Here is a 25,597-nt window from a genome sequence, read left to right on the forward strand (position 1 = left end):
TTGTTGCTTTTGTGTATAATTATTATTCTCTAGTCGCGATGAAAGCAAATACGAAACTCTTGGGAAAACAAATGCTGTGTGCAGCTGTGGTGTAGGCCCCGTTTCCCAGAGGGTAGCAGGGCCTTCCAAAAATTGGCGCGCGAGCCCACCCTAAGTAGGGGCGGGACATCGCGCGCACCTTGGCGGTGTGTTCAGTTTGGGTGTCGGCACGGCACGTCAGTCTCTATACGATCATCAACGGGCCGCCTTTCACCCCCCGACATGGACGGTGAACTCTCCCGCCAGCCTCCCGACCCGACCTTATAGACCTCCGCCAACCAGCACGTCGCTTCGGCTCACGGTGTGGTACTAATAATAGAGAAGATCCCCAACGCGGGCGAACGGCTGAGAGCGCTCTCCTTCCGTGGGCCGGTATTCGGAATGAGACGGGCCCAAGGACCTGAGCTTGGCCCGCTAGCATACTATTCCAACTTTTCCTTTTTTATATTTTATTATTATCGCACTTATATAATATTTTTCTTAGGTGCAGATGAATTACTCACCCTCACCGACAGAGTTTTAAAAAAATGCTTCTCTCCCAGGTGAATGAATATAGAAGATTTTTTTTTGCTTAATAACCTTCTAAAATGAATTTGCGAATAACTGTAAATCTGCAATTTAAAATAAAGTCTTCATGCGCCCAAACCAATATTACGAATCAACACAACTGCATTCTACGTCTAATGGCAATGCCCAGTTCTCCCCAACAGCCGGTAACAATATTGCGCCACAGAATCTTTTTTTTTTGTTTCTTAATAAGGTAGTAATGTATCAGTTGCATATACGGTGATCGGATGAAACAAGGTACCATGACCTCGTAGAAACAGAATATCACAGCAAAGTGCAAGAAAATATGCCAATGGTGCATGTACAAAGGCAGCAGCTTCGATTTCAACTGGCTTTTATTTTGCATCGAGAACAAAACAATCTATTAGTCTAACATCTCTTGCCCGAATTAGCTGCCATATACAAACTATACAAAGCTTGGACCTCATATCCTCTACTTGAAATTGGCAAGGATATGGTTCTTCCTTTGCTATTCTTTTCCCTATTCGTCCGGGCATAGAGGTCTATACAACCATAGTAACCCTATAACATGTACAACTAGCCTACGGGTGGACATTCACAAAAAGAGGTTAAAAACTAATGGAAAACTTGTGGGGATGTATAATACTCGCTTTCGCTGAAGAACGGTCTCAAATCCTCTTGGCACATGAACTCCAAAGGGAACGAAACAATGTGACCCCGAACGGCCTGCAACTGCTCCGTAGGGTCGGCATCTGCTAGGTCTCTATCTTGTTTGGTTTCGGGTTTCTCTAGGGCAACACCCAAGTCGATGGTCGTATGTCCGATCTTCTCCTTCCAATGAGCAAAGTTTTGCCGAAATTGGTTCCTGCAGGATGTTGATCGACCAGTGAGCACAACCTCTCTCGAAATGGAAGAAAAACTGGGAGACAGGTTCCAGATGCCTAACCTAGAATGGATGTGATCATTGGGAACACATGAGAATACTTGTTGGTAGATCATGGTGTTCACCTGCCAAGTGTCAGTTTGTTCAGTTTTGAGGGAATAAAAAAAAAGTAAAAGTGCTCAGGATGTAGCAATTCTACAAACATAAAAGACACTTCGACACTAGAAAAAGTAAAAGTGCTCAGGATGTAGCAATTCTACAAACATAAAAGACACTTCGACACTAGAAAATTATCAGATGATGAAACCACAGACATTCATTGGACAGGTGCAGTACCAGAATAGTCATAATCAAATAGTTTTAATTAGTTCAAACAAGGTATGCCAGCTTGCCTAGTTTAAAAACACTGCCGCAAGATCCCATATATCTACTACACGCACCTTGGCAGTGGCCATCCAGATGTTCTTGTACACTGAATCATCCACAGGATCCATAATGCAACTAACCTGAAAGAGAGAATGCACATTTATTGGAATCAAACACAAAGTGCCCCAACTGTATATGCAGTAGTTCCATGTCTGTCAAAACTCAAAAGCATAATGCAACGTCCTTCAGGACAAGGAGTTGTGTGGAAAGAGTTCTAAAGGGTTAGAATTGGTTCAGTTGGATGTGCTCAGATAGGTAGAGAGGATGTGTTGTATCTCCCCATAAGAAGGTAAGAAGTAAGACGGGGGCACTTATTCTCTCTATCCACCTGCACTGTGTACACTACTACAAACAAGGTAAGAAGTAAGACGGGGGCAACTTGAAGAAGAACCATCACTGGAGATACAACACATCCTACATAGAGAGGATGTGTTCCGCCTATTTGGACACAACATCTGAACACATCACTGGAGATACAACAAGGTAATAGCCTTTCTGCACTTTTCTTTCTACATAGAGAGGAAGTGTTCCGCCTATTTGCACTGTGTGGACTGAGCTATGTAGAAAGAAAAGTGCAGAAAGGCTATGGGGCAGCATAGCTCAGCTCACACAGTGCAAATACAGCATATTGTTGATTTTGCATTGAACACCGTCGATGAACTTTAGGGTTTGGGGTAGTGACAGTTGGGATGGACTTGGCATGCTTCAAACAGCAAACTAGGCAGGTGCTAGGCCAGATTTTACGAGGAACCAGAATATCAGACACATTGTGAGACTATCTGGGTAACATAGCAGGAAGCCAAAAGGCAATGAAGTTGAAGCTACTACATTGGCATTGCACAACTTAAATAGCATAGAATTATTTTCTCGAACGCGCAGGAGAGCTGCGCATCAATATATTAAGAAGAAAAGGGGGGTAAAGAGCCCCCAAAACAGAAAAAAAGTTACATGGTTAAAGGGTCTGTAGCACACCCTGAAGAACACACTCAAATTGTCTTTCTAAGAAAAGGAGAAAAGAGTAGGACCAGACCACCAGACTAGAACAACTAGGAAGCAGGAGCTAGGGCAAGGAGATAGGAAACTCCTTGGGCCCCTGCTACAGGCCACTGCTTGAGAAAATACCAAAAAATCAAACAAATCGACAAAAAACTATAAATCATTCTCTCTCCTGCAGCATATAAACTTATTGTAGTTCTCAGTTGGTAGTAAAAGGCTAAATGAAATATATAATCCAAACCTCTCCTGGTAGAAGACCAAGGTGTTCAGCCCATAGAGACAGTCGTAGGCTGAGGGAGAACTTCCCAGCTTCCCAAGGTCTTCCATCCATTATAGAACTGACAACCTCTTTATCTTCAATAATCATACCAATCTAAAAGAATAGTAAAAATGCATCATATTGTCAATAGCAGCCTAGCAGGAGCTGGAGAAGATTACAAAGCAACACCTAATCTTGTCATTTGATGTTCACTAATTGCAGTTGATCATGGAAGAAAACACTCTTCAACAGAAAAATTTTCATTTTTAAAGTTCAACAGTTATTGTCTGTATGAAACTATAAAGTCAAGCATATAAATTGTAAAACCTTTAGGTGCATTCCTCTATTGGCCAGCAAATTATAGGAATAGTGCCCCCCAAAAAAGATAATTACAAGAGTAGAATGCAATTATACTTAAGTTGTAATTTCAGAAAGTCATGCCTCGGAATCTCTTGATCCAAGTAAGCTTCTATCATTTATGTTAGCTGAGCCAATCAATGCAATGCGATCATCTATAATCATCAATTTACTGTGCACATATATCTGCAAAATTCAAATTGTTAGCAAAAGAATGAAAGGAAAGTACAGAAACCAACCATTGCCTCAAGCCATGACCTACTACACAGAACACTTCACACAAGAAAATACTTTACCTGATTGGTGACCAGAGGACCCCCATCACCAAGCCTGCCATGTGCTCTAAGTCCATAAAATGAGATATAATCATGTGCCTTTGAGCCAACTACATCATATAAATTCTTAAGTATTGAATTAGGCCCTCGACAAATAGTTCTGTATTGCCAATGCATAATTGCCCTCACAGATGCAGCTCCACCATCATCAATGCCACCCTGAAACAAAATATGTAACTACCCAGCCACCATGAAGCATCAAAACCTGTGTAACTGGTACTTTACATTACCTGAAAACCAGGTAAAAGTGGTATTACAATAATAACCCGGAAGTGCTTTTTCTCCTTTTCTGCTCTAAGTATACGCCTGTATAATGCTTCTAATACACGATTCTTAATTGTATCATCTCCTGAAAGACCTGATATGAAAAACTGATTCTGCAAAGGCCAGCAGAAAGACACATTTAGATGGAATGTCAGTCTATGCTGTAATTACGTGCACGTTGAAACTACAAGTCTCAATTGATTCTCAAAAATACGAATGCGACTAGTTCCAAATATCAAGTGTTGTTTTGAAGCTTTAATCTTATGACTTAGAATTGCAAAACTGAGGAAAAAAACATACCTCAATGTAAACAAAATGTTCTGCCTTTTCAATGAGAGAAAAATAGGCATTGTGGATGCTTCCTTCAATTTGAGTTGTTCCTGCTGACCACGGGCCAACACTTCTAACAACCTAAATAAAAGAATTTTTTAATTGGTTAGATATAAGTTGGTACAGTCAAATATAACTTTCGTTATTATTTGGTATAAAAACAAGATAATAAGACAAACATATCATCTCTGATTCACTTTAATCCAATTTGAGACTAGGACAATAGATCCAACTTGATTCTAACAAATGCCGCATGTAATAATTTGAGACAAGGATTTACCACGTGTCAAACAAGAACTGTTCATGCCTATGGTCTATGGATACTCTTTTTTTTTTATGTAATAGAAAACAGGAACATGGTCTACGTAAACAAATTGAACCACTCTCAGATTTTCCATTAAGATGTTGTGGAATTCTTGGTGAGATTGTACTTTTGAGACAAAACAAAATTGCAACAAACACGAGCGAAAACATGTCCCGGCAAGCCTGCTTCTCTGCTGGTAAAAGAAGCAAGGCTGCATTCACCTTCAATTTTAACAAACATGACACTGTCTTCTAACCCTAAAGGCCTAAACTGCATAACTATAAACTGCATGAAGTATGAGAAAAAGTTATGGGCAGCTGAATCAGTAAACTATCATATACCATTATGCAAAAATACAGCACCAAAACATTGTTATATAGTTCAATCACCAGTAAACGGAACTAACTAACCTGGCAACGACATTCTGCGCGGGGACCAATTTCTCCAACATCAAGCACAGAGGCAACTTGGTCGCCCCGTTCTTGTGTCTCCCACCACTCCTTATCTATGTTTTGCATATCTGGTTTTGAGGTGTCATAGTGTTTAGGCACTGAAACCTCAGGGGAGCCGACATTGTCCACAAATCCTTTCATCTGTAAATCTTGTAAAGAATGATCTACTTTGGCCTTTCGGTTGGGCAGTGGCTGGTTCCGATTGGTTTTATTTGCATGATCTGAAATTCCATTGTTGATATTCATACCGTTCAGTGCAGAATCTCCATTTGGAAATGCATGGTGATCAGGTTCATGTGGCAAAAGCAATGGAATGTCCTGACACGATGCTGATGTTTTCATAGAGTTTAGCCTATCAATTTTAATATCCATGCTGAGGTTCTGTTTACTCTCTGTTTCCCCATTTGTTTCTTTGCTTGTACCCATGTAATGAGGAATCACCATGTGATGATGAGGCATCAATAATGGAATTGCTTGTTCATTTGGTGCTTTATTCCTCTGCCATAGGTGACATTGTCAAGTTCAGGAATGATGCATATGAAAAACACTCCTAAAGCAAGTAAACTGACCTTTGCATAGTTCCATCTCTGAACAAAATGCCTTGCTACATCTCTACATGCTGGACCATAAAGTGCGCACTGAACATCATGCCAAGGCATGCGAGGATATTTAGTACGATCAAGCTCATCTTTCATCGTATCCTCCCAAGAATTTGGCTCGGATTCTCTTACAGAAGGTTAGAAAATAACGACAATAAGATATACAAGCTAAAGAGTTTACATGAAGCATATGTGTGTATAAAGTCTGAAAAAAAGTCTGGACAAGAAAACTACCTAGGATTGTAGTAATCCTTTCCAGGCCATGTCGAAGGAGGAAAATCCACAACTCTATGCTCAGGTGAATCATAACGACCAAAGCACAAATCAAGGCCTCCAATATAGCATACTTGATTATCAACGATAACAATTTTTTCATGGTGAGACCTTCAAGCCATAGCAAAGAGTCAAATATAATAATTTAATTAACTGCTACTAACAGAGAAAATATATACAAAGAAGTTCACATTGTACCATAAATATATGCCAGTTGAGAAATGATCAGGGTAGCGCAGAACTTTAACATTCTCATGAATGTTAAGTAACCTTCGTTTACTGTACATGCTGTTAATTTTCGACGCAAGAGAAACCTCCTTGTACAAAAGAATGTAAATCTGCAAAATAAAATCACATTTCTTAGTTATTGTGACTTACAGATTACTGTGATAATTAAGCATCTAGCTAATTCTAGTATAATATTCACAGAAAATGATTCATGATAAGCAAACTGTTTTCAGTTTCTAGTTGAGCAATGAAACTTAAGAGAACTGTGCATTTGGGAGCATAAATAGAAACAACAGAGTAGACAAAGTAGAAATATTTACTCAGCTATACCCTAGGCATTCCAATATACATAAAATATTTGGGAGCATCACGATGCTGTTAGGTTCACGTCGAGAGCAACCATTGTGAGATTAGCTCCTGGAGGACATAGTGCGGTATTCTTATATGATTCGATCACAATATTGCACATCTTCTCTTAGTAGATACAAAACATGTTACTGTCAGAAGGGAGAGAGCATGCAACCACATGCCATACAGTAGATAGCTTTTTCCCCCTCAAATACGCAGGAGAGGTGCATATTGTTTCATCAAATCAATGTAGAATTTTTTTTTGAAAAGTATCAGGGCCTTTCAGAACATTACAACATTCATGACATGATTTAAGAAATGACCTCACAGGCATACAGTGGATACGCCCTCCATTTTGCAATGTATGCCCACAATTTATAACAGGTTCGATTTGTATGTTTCAAGGGGCAGACATCTAATTATAAGTTGACTTTTTTGCTCCTTCTGCATCAATCTTCAGTTTCCTTGGTCCATGTGCAATCATGGCGTGGTCTTATATTGCAAAATGGAGCAGTAGTTTATTTATCATACGATACAACTAATCCTCAAATGTTTAACAGTAGCATGCCTGAAATCGACTCGTTTGGATCTTGGCTATAGACAGTAGCAGATATAGGTTTGACCACCAAAAAAAAAACTTGTCCACTTAGATTAGGCTAAAACCTGAATAAAAAAGCAAGTTCCTCCAAAATTCAGATAATGTAACAACCAATATAAATCATCAAAAGTAATCCAATAAAACTTTTGAAGTCAAACAATGTTTGTTAAATTAAATCCTAACTGATTTGCTTGAAGTCTTTATTACTAACCCTCACAGAAAAAAACACAGTTTTGTAAAACCAATCATACAGCTCACATTCGAACAATGTCTTAATAGTTTCTCTTATTAAAAATGATAATCAAATACCTGTACGCCTTGCTTCGCCCTTGATTCCAGAAGAATATCAAGCCTAGATGATCCATGGAAGTGAAAAGGACGTCTCAGATACAATTCTGGGCACAGCCACCAGTCAGTTATAAATATCTGCATTCAGCATTAAATTATCTTCAAGACATGACAATGAAGTCAAATGGGCTTCCTCACTTTATTAAGTAACTAACCTCTGATTTGGCTTCCTCAATGGAAGAAGCAATAGCATCAAATGTAGCACGCCCATCTATGAACCATTGTACAACACTACCATCTTCAGCCAAGCCCCTAGGTGGTGCAAATGAACCAAAACGGTGAGGGTGACACCAGCCCTCTGGTGGCCGCCGAGCAGCATTTATTGCAGTAACCCAATCTTTTACCTTAGCTGAACTTCTTGTTCTCAATTTTATTGCCCGTCTCCCAGAAGATACCTTACACATTCAACAGTATTTAGAAAACTAGAACAAAACACAATGCTGCTTGATCAGATAAATCGAGGCCAGCACAAGCTTGTGGTAATTTTATTATATTTCTTTTTGAGCTGCATAAATGCATTGCCAAAAATAGTTTCTTATGACAACAATGCGGGCAAGTTATTTGCAATATGGATAGCAAAAATCACTGTGGAGGCAGTGATCCACTCCACTCGGGGCGGGGGCGAGTCTGTTTTTTCCCCCACGGGGTTTACAGTACAGGGCAGGGTACAGATTTCCCCCCGGAGCTCCAAATTTACTCATCACACTTCTGGCCCATCCACATATATGCAGCCCAACAGCCCATTATCAAGTCATATATAACTTACAATAGTATGATCAATAATCCAAAACATTTTACAACATATATTGCAAGACGATCCTTACACTAGATAAAATGTAGTATCCCTCTTAAACAAGGTGTGACTTCAACAATAAGTCAATAATGGACTTTTGCATCTGTTGTATTGCTTAATAAAACATTGATCAAGTTACACCTTGTTGCTTTGAGTGGCTTAAAACTTATTAATTGTCTGCTTTGCTTACTGTAGAAAGCAAATAATCAAACTCTGTTGAAGTTGTAACGGCAGGTTAGGTACAAACGTCTCAAAACATCAAGTTCTCCATACCATTAGACTTAGACAAGCCACCTCCTAGTCCTACCTGAAACTCATCCCCAACCCCAAGGACAGCTGAGATTTCTTATGTAAGCAACTAGGTCTGGGGTGGCACTGGCAATGTTGGTTGTTTGGTTGAAGTGATATGTCAAGCTGCCTAAGGTTGTTAGCCCGAGTGGTGCGAAGCAACCGGCGGCACTCCACAGGTGGGGGGTTCAAACCCCCACCGGGGCGAATTTCCCCGCCTGTGGGAAAAAAACCCCCTCGCTGTGCTCCTGATAGCTTGGGCTGTGTAGTCAGCCTGGCCCGGCCTGGCGTCACGGTTTCCCGGCCCAGTGGGTAACGGTCCCAGCCCGGGTAACGGTTCCAGGAAATGGCACCAGACCCAAGGTCAGAAAGAGCCGGGGTTCGGGGGGTTTCTCGGCCTGCGTTAGAAGGTCTCCTTATAAGAATGCTCGGGGGGGCGGCTAGCCCCTCGCAGGTCGAGTTTTGATATGTCAAGCTGCTAGACCAAATAATTCATAAATAGAAAAGAAATACCTCAAATCCAAAATGCAATGGATTGTGTTCCTTTATCTCATATGCTAGAGTGGATTGTCCTTCTCCATTTCTATCAGAGCAAGCTGACACATCAAAGATGACTATGTCCAAAAGCTTAGGATCAAAGGGATCTTGGAGTAAAGCCAAGAATCCTGGCTTCAATACAGCCCAAACCTATCAAGAAGTGATCAATTTAAACAGTTCATATACAAGTCAGCATCATGTTAGTAAAATAAAAAATCATCAGATATTTTCAGTACCTTTTGCCAGTTACTACTGCAAAAACTAAAACAGCAGGATGAACAGCATCTTCCTTTACTGCCCATCTCAATTTTTGGCAAGTGCCTTACTGTAACATAATCTTCCTTTAGCTTAGGCCCATACTCTGGCAGAAATGATAACAATGAAACTTCCAGAAATTTGCAAACCTGCATTTTCACAGATGTTATGGCCTAAAAGAAAATGAGCAACAGGATGATGCCTTCCAACTGATTCAGGCACAATGATATGGTGATATTTAAACTTCTCATGATGATTTGTACTGCAAGTCCAGAACAGGGCTTTTGTTACCTCTCTTGAGTTGACAATATCCAAGTTGCCCAAGAAATGGTTCAAGTATTCTTGCATGGCAACCTTTGCACTATCAGAAACGGATTGCTGACGACCAAGTGCTGGTCGAATAACAGGCAAAACAGCACTTGAAGGAACATTTCTGCAACAACAGTTCAAGTGCGCATATGAATATGTATGGGAAGCCAGCTGCTCTAATAAGATACAATATCATTGCTAAAGTTTTCGTTTCTCTTTTAGTTCAATATAAGGTGAACAGTGTAAAGAAGGTCACCAAATTACCTATTTTTGATAGAGTGTTCATCATGTTGTGAAGGAACATGCACATCGTCAGCTTCATCATCATCATGTACAACTGGCATATGCTCCCCGATTCCCAAATTTTGAAGCCATTCTTTGACCTTGAATTAAAAAATAAAGATTAGTTTAATTATTCATCACTGATAATGAAGCTTTCACACAAAATAATATCATGCCAAGTAGAATTGACAGTAAAAAAGGGGATATAGTCAGGTTGATCAGCAAAAGCCCTCATTTAGAAGGTACACTTGCATTGCATATATAGCTACATCATTGGAAGGCATAGTAAACATCTTGTAAGGAATCTGCATGTGTTGGCCCAAGCAAGTCAAACGACAGAAAACATAGTGAAATGCACACGTAACCAGAAGCCACTCTTAAATGGTTGTAGAATAAATAATTTTGCCAAGAAAAAGGTGCATGAGTTCTTCCATTATGACAGGTATTTGTAATGTGCGGTAACAAGAGCATTTAGTGGTAAACCAGAAAAGATTCAAGTATCGCACAAAACAATAACAAATACTATACAACCAACCTGTTCCTGTTTCTCATGGAATTCTTCAAGGAACGCACGTCTCTTCAACGCAAAGTGTAAATATAGCACTTGTGAGGCCTTCTTATATAGATGCCACCTAAACTGATAGAAGAACCAGTGAAAATTATTTCATGGATTCAGAATTCATATTTTGGGGAATTGCAGAGGCAAAAAATGCAATTGATGATCATTAGAAAAAGGAAACTCCAAATTTTCCATCCAACTCGGATCAGGTCTTTTCACAGTATTCACTGATGGGACAAGCAATGAGCTGTGCATCTTCCTCTGATGCAAGCTGTACTAGTTATTACTGCCTTGACCTGATCCTAACCCGTGCAAAGGGGTATATCAAATGCTGTTTCAGAAAAATTGCACAATGGTATTTCGATTTTGTTCCTTGGTTTATTGGCTCCAGAACTAGCATCTTAATTCACGCTCTGTTCTCTGTCTCCACTCAACTATTTCACCCAGTCATCTAAGAACATTGCACTAAATGTCCCAAGACATTCCCCCACCAAATTACAGCTGGATATTACCAGAAAACGAAAAGTTTACCTCCCTTTGATAGCAAAAAGAGTTAAAAGAAAGACTGCATGAATTCCATGATAAGCACATGACCCTTCAAAAAACAGCAGATCTAAGAAATATTTAATGCACAGTCGTATTTTCATTTTAATGAAACGAGGGGTCCCCTTTTTCCAAGAAAAATATTTAATGACAGTGGACTATACAAACTCCTAATCTTTTATTTAGCATTAAATGGTATACACAATGACTACTGAACCACTCAATCAGATAAATAAAAATGCATTTAACCAAACCCATGCAATCATTGAGTCACTCGCTGACACTGTTACAATCCCAGGCACATTTGGTACCGTTTCCTCCACCATAAGGCCCAAGCACATAAAAGTTGTTGTGAAAAAAGGAAGAAGAATTTGATACTTCAGAATCCACACAGAAAAGCTACCTTTACAAAGTATATATAGATAATAAGAAAAAAGAACTCCCACATTGCCATCCACATCAGAGCAGCACGAATTCATCCACAAGCTACTGACAGAACCTCCGAACCGAACGAGCAACCCAGTTGCCGACTTTCCGACGCCCCAAAAGTGGTCAATCGGACCTTTCGAGATCGCCTAGGAAAATGTAGTCGGAGCCCCCCAGGAGAAACAAATCACACAAACGCCCAAATCGTGCAGCAATTGCGAACCGCATAAATGCCGGGCACTACACACTACATGCGCGCGTCGAACCCAAGCCACGAGCCGCAGCGGCGGATCACGCATTCACGAACGAACCCCCCGGAGCAGGGGAAGAGGAGGGAGGCGCCCCGCGGACGGACCTGCTTGTAGTGGACCTCGATGGTGTACGAGAGCAGCATGGGCGTGATGTCCCCCGCGTCGGGGCGCGAGACCCCGACGATCCTGGCCCGCGGCAGCTCGTCGAACACCCGCGCGGACTCCGGCAGGCGGAACGACGCGGACGACGCGGCGGCGGCCAGCCCCTCCGGCTCGGGCGGCTCCGGCGGCATCCTGAAGTACCTGCGGCCCCCGAGCTCCTCCGCCTCCTCGTCGCCGGTCATAGATTCCCCGGCGGGATTTTATACGGGCTGTTCGGTTTCGAAGTGCGGCTCGAGGAAGGAAAGGCTTCGGGGGGCGGCGCGCCGATCGATGGCCGGTAGGTGCACGGCCGCCGCACGGCGCACGTGCCTCTGCCAAATTTGGGCTGGTTTTGCCTTTTTCTCTCACCTTTTTCGATCGAAATTCTTCCTGATCTGATTTTGGTTTTGGGTTGGGGCATGGTTTGGATGGCACAACAAGCTGTAGGTTCGTGAGTCCGGGGTGCTAGGGGAGAGGGGGGAGTGCGTAGACTGACAGATGGACGTGTTTGCCCCCGCGTGATGGAGGGGCTTGGTGGGCCACGTGGTGTGACGTGGCAAGTGCCATGGGCCACTTCCCATCGTTGCGCCCCAAACGTCGTGCACGGCTGCTAGACACGCCACGCACGCCGGGCACCCGTGTCTGTGTGGCACAAACGAAGAGAACGCGACCCGAATTTATTCCCTGCATTTTTCCTTGCTCAAGGGGGGAAGCAAACGTTATTTGTGAACGTGTCAGTATCATTGTTTTGGAGAAGAAAAATGGCAGGCTTGTGAGCGTGCCACTTCAAGCATCGTCGTTTCCATACCCTATCGCGGAGGGGAGGGAGGGATACACAACATTTCTCATTTTCAATATTTACCATCGAATAATCCGTGAGCAATACGCAATAAAACTTCTTTTTCTCATTTTGTCGTTATTTGTGCCTTCAATGCAGGTTGCTCCTCAATAAAACTTTTTTTTCACCTAACAACAAATAATGACTTTTGTTCCGCGGATGTTGGTACTGGATTGTAAGATGTTTCTCTTTTAAAACATGCTCGGCAAGAGTACTTGCCGGCTGCCTTTGGAAAGAAACAAACGATAAATCATATGCTTTAGTTGTACGTAGTCCAAACGAAACTTAAGGATGCCGTTCCTTTTTTCCTAATCAGCTCGTCCACTAGAAAAGTAAATGTAACATCCAACCCTTGGACCGGTTGGACCACAATTAGAGTACCATGTATAAGGTATGATAGCTCAAAAATAATTCTAAATGGTGAGCGAGGTTACTGTGTGTCGTGTCGTGTGGAGTGCTAGACAGGGTGTTTCTCCACCCTTGTTTCCGTGGCTATGATGTCATGTGTACTTTTAAAACTTTCTTTCTCTTTTAATTAAAAGTCAGAGCTCCTGCCATTTGTGTTAAAAAAAAACAATTCTAAATGGAAAATTGAGAGTGTGATGAGCTAATTTAAATAGTCAACTCTGAATTTTTTTCCTTGTACCTTTTTCTAAACAGGATCCATTTCAAATCTAGTCTACCAACGGCTAGCTTATCAGGCTGAGTCGTGGAACCGGCTGGTCCCAATGAAGGTAAACGGACATTGGCCCACCTCCGGTAAGGCTATTACGGTCACAAAGGCAAATATAAATAGAGATTTCAGATTTCCGTTCGTCTTTTTTAAACCAGCCTGAAAGCGACCTCCAGCTTTTAGAGGAGGTGGAGAACGAGGCAAGTTGAGAAGCAAAAGACAAACATAATTTAAGCGCTCGATTACGATGTTATGTTAATGACCTGGACAGATGGGATTTTGCGGGGGATCGGGCAGAGGCGTGCACGAATATGCGGGGTTTGGTGCCAAGATCATTCCTTGCAAGATACCACGACCTGACGCGAGTTGCTTGGCTGCGCGCTCCCCCGCGAATGATTGGCGCACCTACCGCTGGATCAGGTGATCTTGCTTGGCTTGTTATTACGTACGTGATGAGGAGGATGAGAAATGTTGGTGTCCTGCGCCGGAACTAATTTCTTATCGACGGGTTTTTGTTTGAAGAACCGTGGTTGGCAGATACTTCCTCCAGAAAGGACCATCCTATCTCTGGTTAATTCTTTTTGAACTGTGTATGTATTGGTGTCAAAATCACTTACTTCCTCTATGCTGCAGTAATATAAAGTACTAACTCCGTTCAAATCATATACCATTTTAGATTTTCTAGATATATATTCCCTCTGTTTCAAATGGTAAGTCATTTCAACTTTCTTAGAAAGTCAAACTATTTTTTATGTTTGAGAAAAATTATAAAAATTTATAGCACCGAATAGAATTTAATAATACTTATTTAGTATCATAAATGTTAGTAATTTATTATATAAATTTGGTCAAATTTGAAATATTTTGACTCCAAAAAAATTAAAATGACTTATAATTTGAAACGAAATGTTTTTTATTGCGCATCTAGACGTAACATTTTGTATAGCAAAAATAGCCAGCTTGGAACAAGTATGGCCCAGGCCCAGTTAACTGAAGTCGAGATTCGAGATTGATGACGAGCTTATATGGTCTTCAGCTGCCAGCGTACATTACGTAGCGAAGAAATGAGGAAGACAGGACACCAAGCAAACAAGCCATTCGTGCCTGCAGCTAGAGAGAGGGGGGCAGAGAGCAGCCTCCACTGCTCATTTATTTATATATCACGAGCTTCCACTGCTCATTTTATTTATATATAGGGAGGCGTACACAAGAGACATTGCATCATCCGTAGGCATTGAAACTTTACAGAGAGCAAAAGCCTAGCAAAAGAAAGCCAATGTCAATACCATGTTCTGTTGCACCGAACCGAAGCACCAAGGTCGCCGATATCAAATGTTGGATGGAACTCCCTGCAGCCCCTACAGCAAGATGTTTGCGAGTCGCAACAAGCAGCCTCACACTCCACGGCCGCCGCTTGATGTGCCTGATACGCCTGGCAGCAAGGAGCGCAAATCCTTGACTACCATGCTCATGCTGGGCCGGAACTTCGGCTCGTATTGCACACAGCGGGACGCAATGTCAGCCATCTGCTTGCCAAAAAAGAGATTAGTACTTTAGTATTGTTATTTAGAACAAGATACAGTACGACTCTCTCTCTCCCTCTCTCTGTGCGTGCGACAATGAAGAACCAAAATTTTTGTGTATGTTTAAGTTTAACTATATACCTCTGCTTTTGTATTAGAAATAACACGTGGTATGGGCAGGGAATCGCCCTGGTTACACATGAGTACCTTACTATAACAAGCATAATGGCTACTAGGCTTACCGTAGCGCACAGCACCAGCACCAATAGTTGGTTTAGAGATACTCTCACATCACTCATACTCCTACCAATCTAACTTTGTGCAATCGTTAGGTTAGTTTGGTGGATTATGATTACTGAAATAGAGTATGTGAGAGAGACGGAGGTGATCAGGAGATAAACTATATTTCAGATGACTATGTTGCCAGCACAAAATATAGAAATGTTTGTCATGGTTTCTTGTATGAATTAGACGCAAAACTGCCATGGATTTCTCCAGTTTTCGGATAGAATCTGGATCAAGAATACCTGACCATACGGGGTCAAATTGTGAAATGGACGCATATGTTTAATGCTAAATGTGATTTTACTTGATACTTTTTATCTTGAATGTAGAATAGATCGACAATATGTTAACTGAAAGTATCTGTAAAAAAAGTGAACAAAAAAACTAAACCTGTCATTTTCTGCGAAGGAGAAATGCAATGCTAAAGGTGAAGTGAAACCATTGCATCAACCTAAAATTGCATGCTTAAACAAGGCAGAATACAGGACCAATAATATTACTTTGGCAAAATCCTTATGAGGGTATTCTCCTCCAAGTCTTGGATCTGCGAAATGGTGCATCCTGCGAGGTGTTCTGAGTCTTGGTGTTGCCTATAGAGTACAAATCAATGCCATGATTAGTTTCTCCTTATGATCAATTATGTATGAGAGCAAGTCTCCATACCCATGACACGAGGTCCTGCTGATCACGTGGTTGTGTACAATCACGTGCCTTACGACCAGTTAAAAGCTCCAACAGCACAACCCCAAAACTAAAAACTTCACTCTTGTTGCTAAACTCTCCGGTCATTAGATACCTACAGAACCAATGACAGAGTTAGTAGGAGAGTATATGACATGGCGATTCATAACAGAAGATATGAAAACATTGAAACACATGGTATTTTGGTCACATACTCAGGTGCACCATAACCGTCAAGGTTAGACCAATGAGGAGGAAAGGCATAATATAGAGGATCCGGGTTAATCTTGTGACCAGGGTTCGATTCGAAGGCTCCAATATCTCCAATAACCTTTGCAACATCGTTGTCGAAGAGAAGTATGTTGCTTGGTTTGATGACTCTATGAGTGATGCAATGATCTGCCTTCTCATAGATGAACTCAATCCCTTCTGCCGAACTTAAGGCAATATTCACTCGTTGTGCCCATGAAAGAGCTTTTCCTGGTCGGGCTCCCACGGCACCCTTTTTGCCTGCGATCACGAACCTGAATAATATGAACTTCACCTGCAAACCTTCTTAGCTTTTTACACACAGCACAATTCTTGCAGCACTGGCAAATATGATGTCGTTACTTCGCTAGCCCCTGAATCTAAAGAAGGCCTCTTGGTTATGCTTCAAGGCATAACCATTGGATGTTATTAGGAGCTTATTTGCTACCAGGTAAGCTTCTAAAGGAGTGACTATGATCCCTCTAAGAAATGAAAGACTCGTATAAAAAAATTGACCAAGATAAGGAAGTCCTAAACTATAAAAACAAACATCAATTAAAGAAAGCAAGACAACCATGCAATTGCACAGGTTAACATATAACATCTCAACAGGTGTGATCTAAAAAATAAACAGCACATAACATCTCTCATGAAGCATTAAGCATACTCGAATGCACCAGGCAAACAAACTTAAAGTATATCCTGGTATAAAAGGTTTTATTATTTGTCATGACATGATCACGACGATGATTTAATCTAGGAAAAAGTCCTTTTTTGACCCCTCAACTATTGGGTTTGTCCAACTTTAACCCCCAACTACAAAACCAGGCACAATAGACACCCTAAGTTGTAATACCGTGCAACTTTGGCACCTCGGTTCGTTTTCGGTGGTTTTGAGGTGACGTGGTGGCGGTTTTGGACACGTGGCGTTGAGGTGGCCGTCAGGTGGGGCCCGAGGCCCACGTGCCGTAGTGGGGGGGAGAGAGAGGGAGAGACTCAAAGAGAGGGAGCAGAGCGTGCTGCCTCCTCGCGTGCGCCGCCCCTGCGGCCGACGAGGCCCCGCGCTTGTGCTCCTCCTGGCCGGCGTGCTGCTCCTCCTGGCCTCGGGCTAGCGCGTCGGCGTGCGGCCCGGCGGGTCCTTCTCCTCGCGCTCCTCCCCGGTCTGCCCGGCAGCAGTGGCAGCGGGCTTGGGGTCCGCCGCGGCAGGAGTGCTGGGCTTGAGGGCGCCCGCGCCGCGCTCGCTGCCGGCACGCGCATGCTCCACCGCGGGATGCTCTAGTGTGGGTGCGGACCAAGGCGGTGAAGAGGAAGGGCGCCTGTACTGGGCGCACCTGGATCCCGTCCTCTTGCCGCCGCCGGCCGCCGGGGCGCCGCCCAAGATGGCCAGGCTTGCTGCGTGCTCTGCTCCGCCACCTTCTCCGCGTCGAACCCGTCGCGGATAGCCTCCGAGCACCTCAAGCGCGGGGCCTTCCCCAACTTTGCCGTGCCGCTGGCCACGGCGTCCCTGCGCGCCGCCGCAGCCATGGTGTCCTCTGCCATGGCGGATTTGAGGGCGCAGTGGCGGCGTGCGACGAAGGAGCGAGGTAGAGCAGAGCAGCGTCTGGCGCGCCTCTTCCTCCCGCCCAGCACCCCTCGCGGCAAGATCCATCGGCTCCTGATCCTCCATGGGGCCGCCTCGTCCCCTGCTCCACTCCTCCCATTCCTCTTGCGGGCATAGGAGCAGGTGGCGTCCGCTCTATCGGGCAGCTACGGTGGCAAGCGTTGCGGCGGTCAGCCAGAGCAGCGCTGGTAGCACGCAGGGGCCCAACGGCACGGGCAGCTGGTCCAACGGCAGCAGGGGCCTAGGGCCCAGCGGCGCGGTAGCCGGCAGCACTGCCAGGCGTGGTGGCGCACGGGCGTGTGTAGGATGCGTGGCGGCAGCGCGTACGACGGCGTGCAGGAGGAGGACCAGGTGCGGGCGCGCAGGCCTGCACGCGGCTGGAGGTGCGCGACGCTCGGGAGCAGGAGCAAAGGCCGGGCAGACCGGGGAGGAGTTACAGGAGCCGGCCTCGACGGCGGTGGCGTGAGCGTGCAGGCGGCGGACGCGGCGGCGGCGGCAATGGCTCTGCTCCCTCTCTCTCTCTGAGTCTCTCCCTCTGTCCGTCACGTCAGCGCCACGTGTCCAAAACCGCCGCCACGTCAGCGCAAAACCACTGAAAATGAGCACAGGTGCCAAAGTTGCACGGTATTACAACTTAGGGTGTCCATTGTGTCCGGTTTCGTAGTTGGGAGTTAAAATTGGACAAACCCAATAATTAAGGGGTCAAAATGGACTTATTCCTTAATCTACATTCATTAAGATATAATTAAGCAAAATTTATCACAACACAACTGCATGGGTCAACCAACCTAGTTGATATATATAGCAGCTCAACATGCCTCGTGACATTTGATTAAGGAAAAAGTCTATATAACCCTCCAACATATCAATGGTGGATCATATCGCCTCCTGGACTACAAAACATGATTTCTAGCCCCCTCACCTTTGCAAAACCAGATATTTGACCCCCAAGGTGGTTTTGCAGCCCCGTTTTGCTATAGTGGCACGGTTTTGTCTTTCTCTTTTTTATTTATTTCTGTAGAATCTTTACAAAATTATAGTAAATCATAGAAAAATAAAAAAAATCTAATTTTGTTGGACTCCACGTGAGTAGATCCACACAATGAACATATAATATAGTATTCTTTAGCACAAAGTTTTTGTTGTAGCTTAGATCTATGCTTTTCGGCAAATTAATCGGAATAATTCATAGATGCATTTTCTATGGTCCAATTGTGGTGAAGTTTTTATGGTGGTCGAATTATTGTATTGTTGAACTGTAGTAAAAATTTCATATTCATTCGATCATGTATATTTCATTTATCAATTTATTTAGATTTATGCTTGTCAAATCTATACTTTATCTATAACTAAGTTATACGTGATCTAATGAGTATGAAATTTTACTACAATTCAAGCATACTATAATTAGCCCACTATAAAATTTCACCACAATTGGACTATAGAAGCCACATCTATCAATTTTTTGAATTACTTACAGAAAAGCATAGATCTAAAGCTACAACAAAAAAAATTGTACTAAATCATACTATATTATATATTCATTGTGTAGATCTACTCATTTGGGGTCCAAAAAATTAGATTTTATATTTTATGATTTTTTTGTGATTTACTATAATATTTTAACAATTCAGCGGCAATAAATAAAAAAGGCAAAGACAAAATCAGGCTATATTAGCAAAACGGGGCTGTAAAACCACCTTGGGGGGAGTCGCAAAAAAAAAACCACCTTGGGGGGTTAAATGTCTGGTTTTACAAAGGTGAGGGGGTTAGAAATCTGGTTTTATAGTTTATGGGGTGATATGATCCACCATTGATACGTTGGAGGGTTATATAGACTTTATTCATTTGATTAATGAGGAGAGAGTTGCTTCCATCAAGGATACCAAAATGTATCAAGCAACAAAAACAAGACTATATGGAATAAAAGGTTTCATTGTTCATCACCGTGAAGAATATCAAGCAAGGAACCCCTTGATGAGTACTCGTAAACAAGAGCACGGACTTCCTCTTCTATACAGTAGCTAAGAAGTTGAACAACATTGTTGTGCTCCAATCTTGAAATGGACTGAACCTGCAACAAGAGATGAGATTGGAAAACAATCCCTTTATGCGAATGTTAATGAAAAGTGCCATATCGAGAATGGTTGATAAGGTAAATAGGCAGACATCACCTTCAATAGGAATTCATTGTCCAGCTCGTCGGGATAATAAAGCTTAACCACACATTTCTGGCTATCTTTCAGCTTTCCAAGGAAAACTTCAGCATGGGATCCCTGTCTGATTAGAGAATGATAACTGAAGTTCCTGGTGATTTTCTTTAGTTCATCTAGGGAAATGGCCAGTACTTGCATGGGCTGTTCTTTTTCGGTTGGGTTGATAGGGTAGTTGCTGCCTGCAACAGGGAAAATTATGGTACTAATGAAACAAAGTTAATACATGCTACTCCCACCAAATTTATGTGAATCTAGAAATACATTTTCAAACTTTGATTATCAAAAAGAAATATTTACATTGGACACATGAATGTAAGTTTATCTAAAAAATAATTGTCATATTATTACAATTGATTGGTTTTTCATACACATATTATGCAATAATTGGTCCTCAAATTTGCATTTTTTTTATCACATCACTGTCCTAACATGTGTCTGTGGTTGGAGAATAGATCTTCCCTTTTTTTGTTTTAGTAGTAGTGCATTACTATTTATTTGGTGGCGTGTGGGCCAGATTGCTATAAACTTTCCATAAATTTTCTTCTTTAACAATATTATTACTGGTTAGTTCCTCATCAAAGGGTCCTACCTAGTATAGAATCCTTGGTTCTACTCATATTCAATTTTGCCTTCTTTCCTTCTTATCTATAGCAGGAATATATATGGGGATATTTATTGTATATCTATGAACTTGAATAGCATTATATATATCTTATGAGGTTGACATGCCATATTTTTGTTAGGTAAAACCTAATAGCACATGTAATGTAATAAAAAAATGCCTAGGTCACTGAATTCATGAATTGCCTCAGTTATTCAAATTTTATTTAAAATGGTTCAATTTTATTCATATACTTATAAGTCTGACTTCAATCGAGTAAAATTAGAAACAACAAAAAATAAACTTAGCTTTAAAAATAATATTAATTATGAAAGGAAAAAGTCTAAATTACTCTCCTGAACTATAGCCAGAGTTTGGATAATCTCCTGAACTATAAGTTGGTTCAATTTACTCCCTAAACTATGCAATTTAGTCCATTTTACCCCATAACATAATTTGTCTTTCTTATTTCTCCATACACAAGTTAAAGATTAATTTCAAATTTTGCAGGGTAGCAGTGGACATCACAATGCATATTGAAAAATTGCTATATATTTTTTATTGTTAGTTTTCATATAATTTTGAACTCTAATGATTAATTTATTATTAAATATCCTATCCTACCAAAATAATGAGAACAAATTATGATGTATTTTTTCTAAGATGTGTTATGATGTGTACTATCATCTTGTAAAATTTCAGCTTAAGACTCCACCAATGCATGGAGATATAAAAAGACAAATTGTATTAGGAGGTAATTTGAACCAAAGTGCATAATTTGGGGGTAAAATAAACCAAACAAAAGTTTAGGAGGTTAACCAAACTTTGGTTATAGTTCAGGGGAGTAATTTAGACTTTTTCCATTATGAAACATCAAGGTGGCCTTCAATAATGACATTGAACGTTGCTTCATTTAGTTTTTTTTGTTATTTAAAGTTATTAAATATATCATTATAATAAACTGCCAATACCATTTTCATGTGAAAGATCTTAATACTTTTGTGCTTTTTTGGGGGGGGAGCCGGATCAAAGTTTTAATTGTAACTGCACGCATATAAATGATATCTATTTAGGAATAACTCTATAAAAAGGAAAGATTCCCTGGATTTTTATACTAATTTAGGCAGTAAAAGTGATCATGCTTGCTTGCCTTGGTTTTCCTCCAGCTCAACTCCGACCTCAACACTAGGCTTGGGCTCAACAGTCTCGGTGGGCTCGACGGGTTCATTCTCCAGTGTTTTGGCAACTAAAATGTATGAATGGATGCGTATGTTAGTTTGATGCCATTGTTTGTTGATGCGATGACATGCATGAAGAATGAATGGCACAACATGCAATGATGCACAAACAAAAACAATCAAGCATCTCTATACACTTAAGCATGAAACCTTAGCAAGAATTAGCATCAAGAAAAATTTATAAAATAAGCATAAATCATGAAATAAATTGAGCATACAGAGGACATCAATATGAACTCATGAAAGTTGGATTTGCAGCAAAATCAATTATATACAAGTATTTATAAGCAAGACAAATTTCAGCTACTCTAGACAAGATAAATTAGAAAAGACATGCAAAACACTTCAAACAAATCCCAGAAAATTTCTAGAGGAACTAGACAAAGAGACAAGGCTAACAAAAGTGGTTTTTCCATTTTACCATTTTTCAGTTAAGAGATATGCAATAAACAAACATTGAGGCAGAAAAATGATATCAATCTAAAACCCTAATAAAAAGTTGAGTTCCAGCATATTTTATTAAAAGGTTCAATTTTGTGCATACATTTGTAAGTCTGACTAGAATCGAGTAAAAGAAACAACACAAAAATAAGCTCAACATAAAAAATAATATGAATTATGGAACATCAACACGGCCTTCAGTGCACGACCTTGAACGTTGCTTTATTTAAAATTTTTGTTATTGAAAGTCACTAAATATATCATTATCACAAATCCACCGATACCATTTTTCATGCGAAAGATCTTAATACTTTTGTATTTATTAGGGGGGTCAAAGTTTAATGGTAACCGCATGCATAGCAACATGATATCAATTTGAGAACGCAGGGAATACCTCTATAAGAAAAAGGAAAGGTTTTCTAAATTTATATTAATCAATGAAGAAATTTAAAGACGTAGGCATGATTCAAGAGAAATAAAATATTATGCTTGTCAATTAGTTGGCACAAAAAACCTTAGAATATTTTCTCAAATGTTTTTTGGGGTATTTTAAACAAATTGAAGCAAGGAATGATGAGATAATGTTTTATAAGTGAGTTACACATGTAAGAAACACAATCTAATAATTATTTAGTAAATAATATAATAAAATTAGGAATAGGAAAATTTCTAACTATCAACATGGTGTGGCAAAAGGTGTATGTATAAAGAGTATGGACTATGGAGTGTCAATGTAGAAATATGTGTAATTGAATTGCAAGAACATAAAAAAGAAACAAGTCAAGTACGGAGATATAATTTCCCCCACTTCTCTAGTTAATAGAATGTACAAATCAGCTATCTTTCATAATTACCTGAAGACTCAACCATTGCTTCCCTCCTGGGCAGCTGCAGATCTTTCCTACACTTCCTTAGTCTATCTGCCACTTCAACCATTTCCGGGCGCAATTTGTCATCGAATATCAAGCATTGGGCTGCTAGCTTTGCAATATCATCAAGCACCTTTATGCTTTTTTTTCCATCCATAATTTCCTTATCAAACATTTGCCTCACTTTTTTCCCTCTTTTAAGAGCCTCAATGAAATTTTGAATGAGGTAAGTGTCTCCATCTGCCGCTTTCTTTCTGGTAATCATTTCCACTAAAACAACCCCAAAGCTATATATGTCACTCTTTGGAGTTAGAATCCCAGTCTGACTGTACAGAGGATCCAGGTAACCTATTGAACCAATGATATTTTTGGTTTGCTGGGTCCCGTTAGAAGAAAGCAATCTTGCTATTCCAAAATCTGATATCTTCGGAGCGAGATTTTCATCAAGTAGTATATTATCAGGTTTAATGTCCCCATGAAGAATAGGACTATACATTGAATGCATGTACGATAACACTTCAGCTAACTCAATAGCAATGCTCAAACGTCTGTACAAAGGGAAGGAAACATGGCCATTAGCAGTACTGCGATGAAGGAGGTCACCAAGATTTCCATTACAAATAAGTTCCATGACAATTGCTAGAGCATTTTCCTCAGTGCAGCAACCCAAAAGCCTTACCACATTCTTGTGGTTTATTTGAGAGTGCACTATCACCTCTTTGGCCAAGTCTTCTTTCCTGGTCCCATCTTTGTATTTCTTTACTGCCACCAGACGTTGATCACCTAATACTCCTCTCTGTAAACCTCACTGAAGGCCCCTTTGCCCAGCAAAGTGCTATATCCTTTGGTAATGTGTTCTATCTCCTTTTCTGTGAAAGATCTCAGATTATAGTTATTGTTCACTCTCTGAAGCACCACTTGTCCATTTAGTTGAAGGAAATCCCTGAGATTGTTCCCTTGGTAATCCATGTGAAGGCTTATCCAGGAATTGAAAGCAGTTAGTGAATGCTAGCCTGCATAAAGTATCAAGTAATGTTACTGTGCTAGAATCAATTTTGATGTTTTTTTACCCGAGGTATTCCATAGTGTCCAACAGAACATGACGAGATGCAAAAATTTCCAGCTAATCATCTTCAGTGTATAATGATGCAGGAAGTTATAAGCACATCATTGGTGTAACTTGTCTTCTTTAACCATCTTGTTATCTGAACATTTTGCTCCGCTTGTTGACAACATTGACAGTGGGTTTATTTTTATTTCTTATGTCTGTGTCATATACCAATTGAATATTTCTGAACATATGTCGTAGTATAATGAAACAAGCATTTGTTTGTACAAAAAAGAAAGACAAAAGAATAATGGAATGAGGGTACACCAGAAGGATAAGCAAATTGGATGGATATGTTCCCAAGAAGTATATCTTGGTTCCTGATTACCAACTAATATATCCTTCCTGTCAGTTGTCTAAGCAAACTGAACACAATTTCTGTCCAACATCATCATCAAACTGGTTGTTTTTGTATGGTCCCATTTATAAACATCACATTATTCACACAAATGTTTATGAAATAAATGAGATTGTAAAAGGGGCTAATCTAACTATCTTTTTTTTTTGAAACTGCTAATCTAACTATCTTGGTTACACGCTGCGCAAAAATGAGCATGCGTATGCAAAGGCAAATATTTTGGTTAGAGACATTCTGAAAGCTAAATCGTTAAGAGTGCATGAGTCATGAGAGAGAATGTGTGGGTACACAGGCAAAGGCAAATAATATGTCACATTTCCGCTTACCGAATAGGAGTAATACATGCAGGATGGCCCGTATGTACTCCGGCAGCCACGAGGGCTTCCGGCAACGCGTGAATCTCATGGCTAGTTTGCGGGCGACGGGCCATACCCGCGCGACCTCGCAAATTTGTAAGTGGTGATCTGATAGCTGGCTCAGATGTCATCAGAGGACACCCTCAGAGAGCGGCAGGTTTGGGCGGGCTGAAGCCCTGAAGTGCCCCGTCGCCGCCGGCACCGGCGCCGACACCCGTGAGTACGGGCACGGCGCCGACGCGCCGCCACCCGTGAGTACGGGCACGGCGCCGCCGCTGGCCGGCTGACGACCTGCAGCTGGGAAGATCTAAAAACCTACCGACGGGTCAAACAAACAAGCGCTTGATGCAAAGTTATATTTATTTTGGGTTATTGGATCGATCCAAAACTTTGATAAAATAAATTAGAATGACATTGTGCAGCGTAATTAATTTAGGAAGTAAAATAAACTAAGATGACATGTCATTATAATTATTTAGTTGACCTATAAAATATTATTGGGCACCCAATCTCCAGCAGCATCTGAAGGTTGCGAAACGCAAGCTTGAAGCAGGAGCGATGCAAGCCGGATCGATTTAGGGGCTGATTGACCACCCCCAATCTCTCGCGA

The 25,597-nt window shown here is 41.2% G+C and overlaps 1 protein-coding gene and 1 pseudogene across 3 annotated transcripts; both read right to left on the bottom strand.

Moving 5' to 3' along the window:
- Positions 1-908: 908 nt before the first annotated feature.
- LOC120706713 (phospholipase D zeta 1-like) lies at positions 909-12,424 on the bottom strand. 3 transcript variants are annotated; one of them, XM_039991424.1, is made up of 20 exons: positions 11,915-12,381; positions 10,567-10,668; positions 10,014-10,132; positions 9,732-9,873; positions 9,422-9,589; positions 9,162-9,335; positions 7,723-7,962; positions 7,529-7,645; positions 6,244-6,383; positions 6,007-6,156; positions 5,743-5,899; positions 5,132-5,671; positions 4,388-4,498; positions 4,054-4,200; positions 3,785-3,982; positions 3,573-3,674; positions 3,114-3,245; positions 1,891-1,956; positions 1,514-1,575; positions 945-1,432 (listed from the first exon to the last, which is right to left on the bottom strand). In XM_039991424.1, the coding sequence occupies exons 1-20, from the start codon at positions 12,152-12,154 to the stop codon at positions 1,183-1,185; spliced, it is 3,357 nt and encodes a 1,118-aa protein (XP_039847358.1). In that variant the 5' UTR covers positions 12,155-12,381; the 3' UTR covers positions 945-1,182. The 3 variants fall into 3 exon arrangements, with proteins under 3 accessions (XP_039847357.1, XP_039847358.1, XP_039847359.1); XM_039991423.1 differs by having other exon boundaries at positions 909-1,575; positions 11,915-12,423; XM_039991425.1 differs by lacking the exons at positions 945-1,432; positions 1,514-1,575; positions 1,891-1,956 and having other exon boundaries at positions 3,111-3,245; positions 3,546-3,674; positions 11,915-12,424.
- Positions 12,425-14,448: 2,024 nt separating this feature from the next.
- Positions 14,449-25,192, bottom strand: LOC120706715 (annotated as a pseudogene).
- Between the last annotated feature and the right edge of the window lie 405 nt (positions 25,193-25,597).

Source organism: Panicum virgatum, chromosome 5K, assembly GCF_016808335.1.
Source record: "Panicum virgatum strain AP13 chromosome 5K, P.virgatum_v5, whole genome shotgun sequence".
Lineage (NCBI taxonomy): Eukaryota > Viridiplantae > Streptophyta > Magnoliopsida > Poales > Poaceae > Panicum > Panicum virgatum.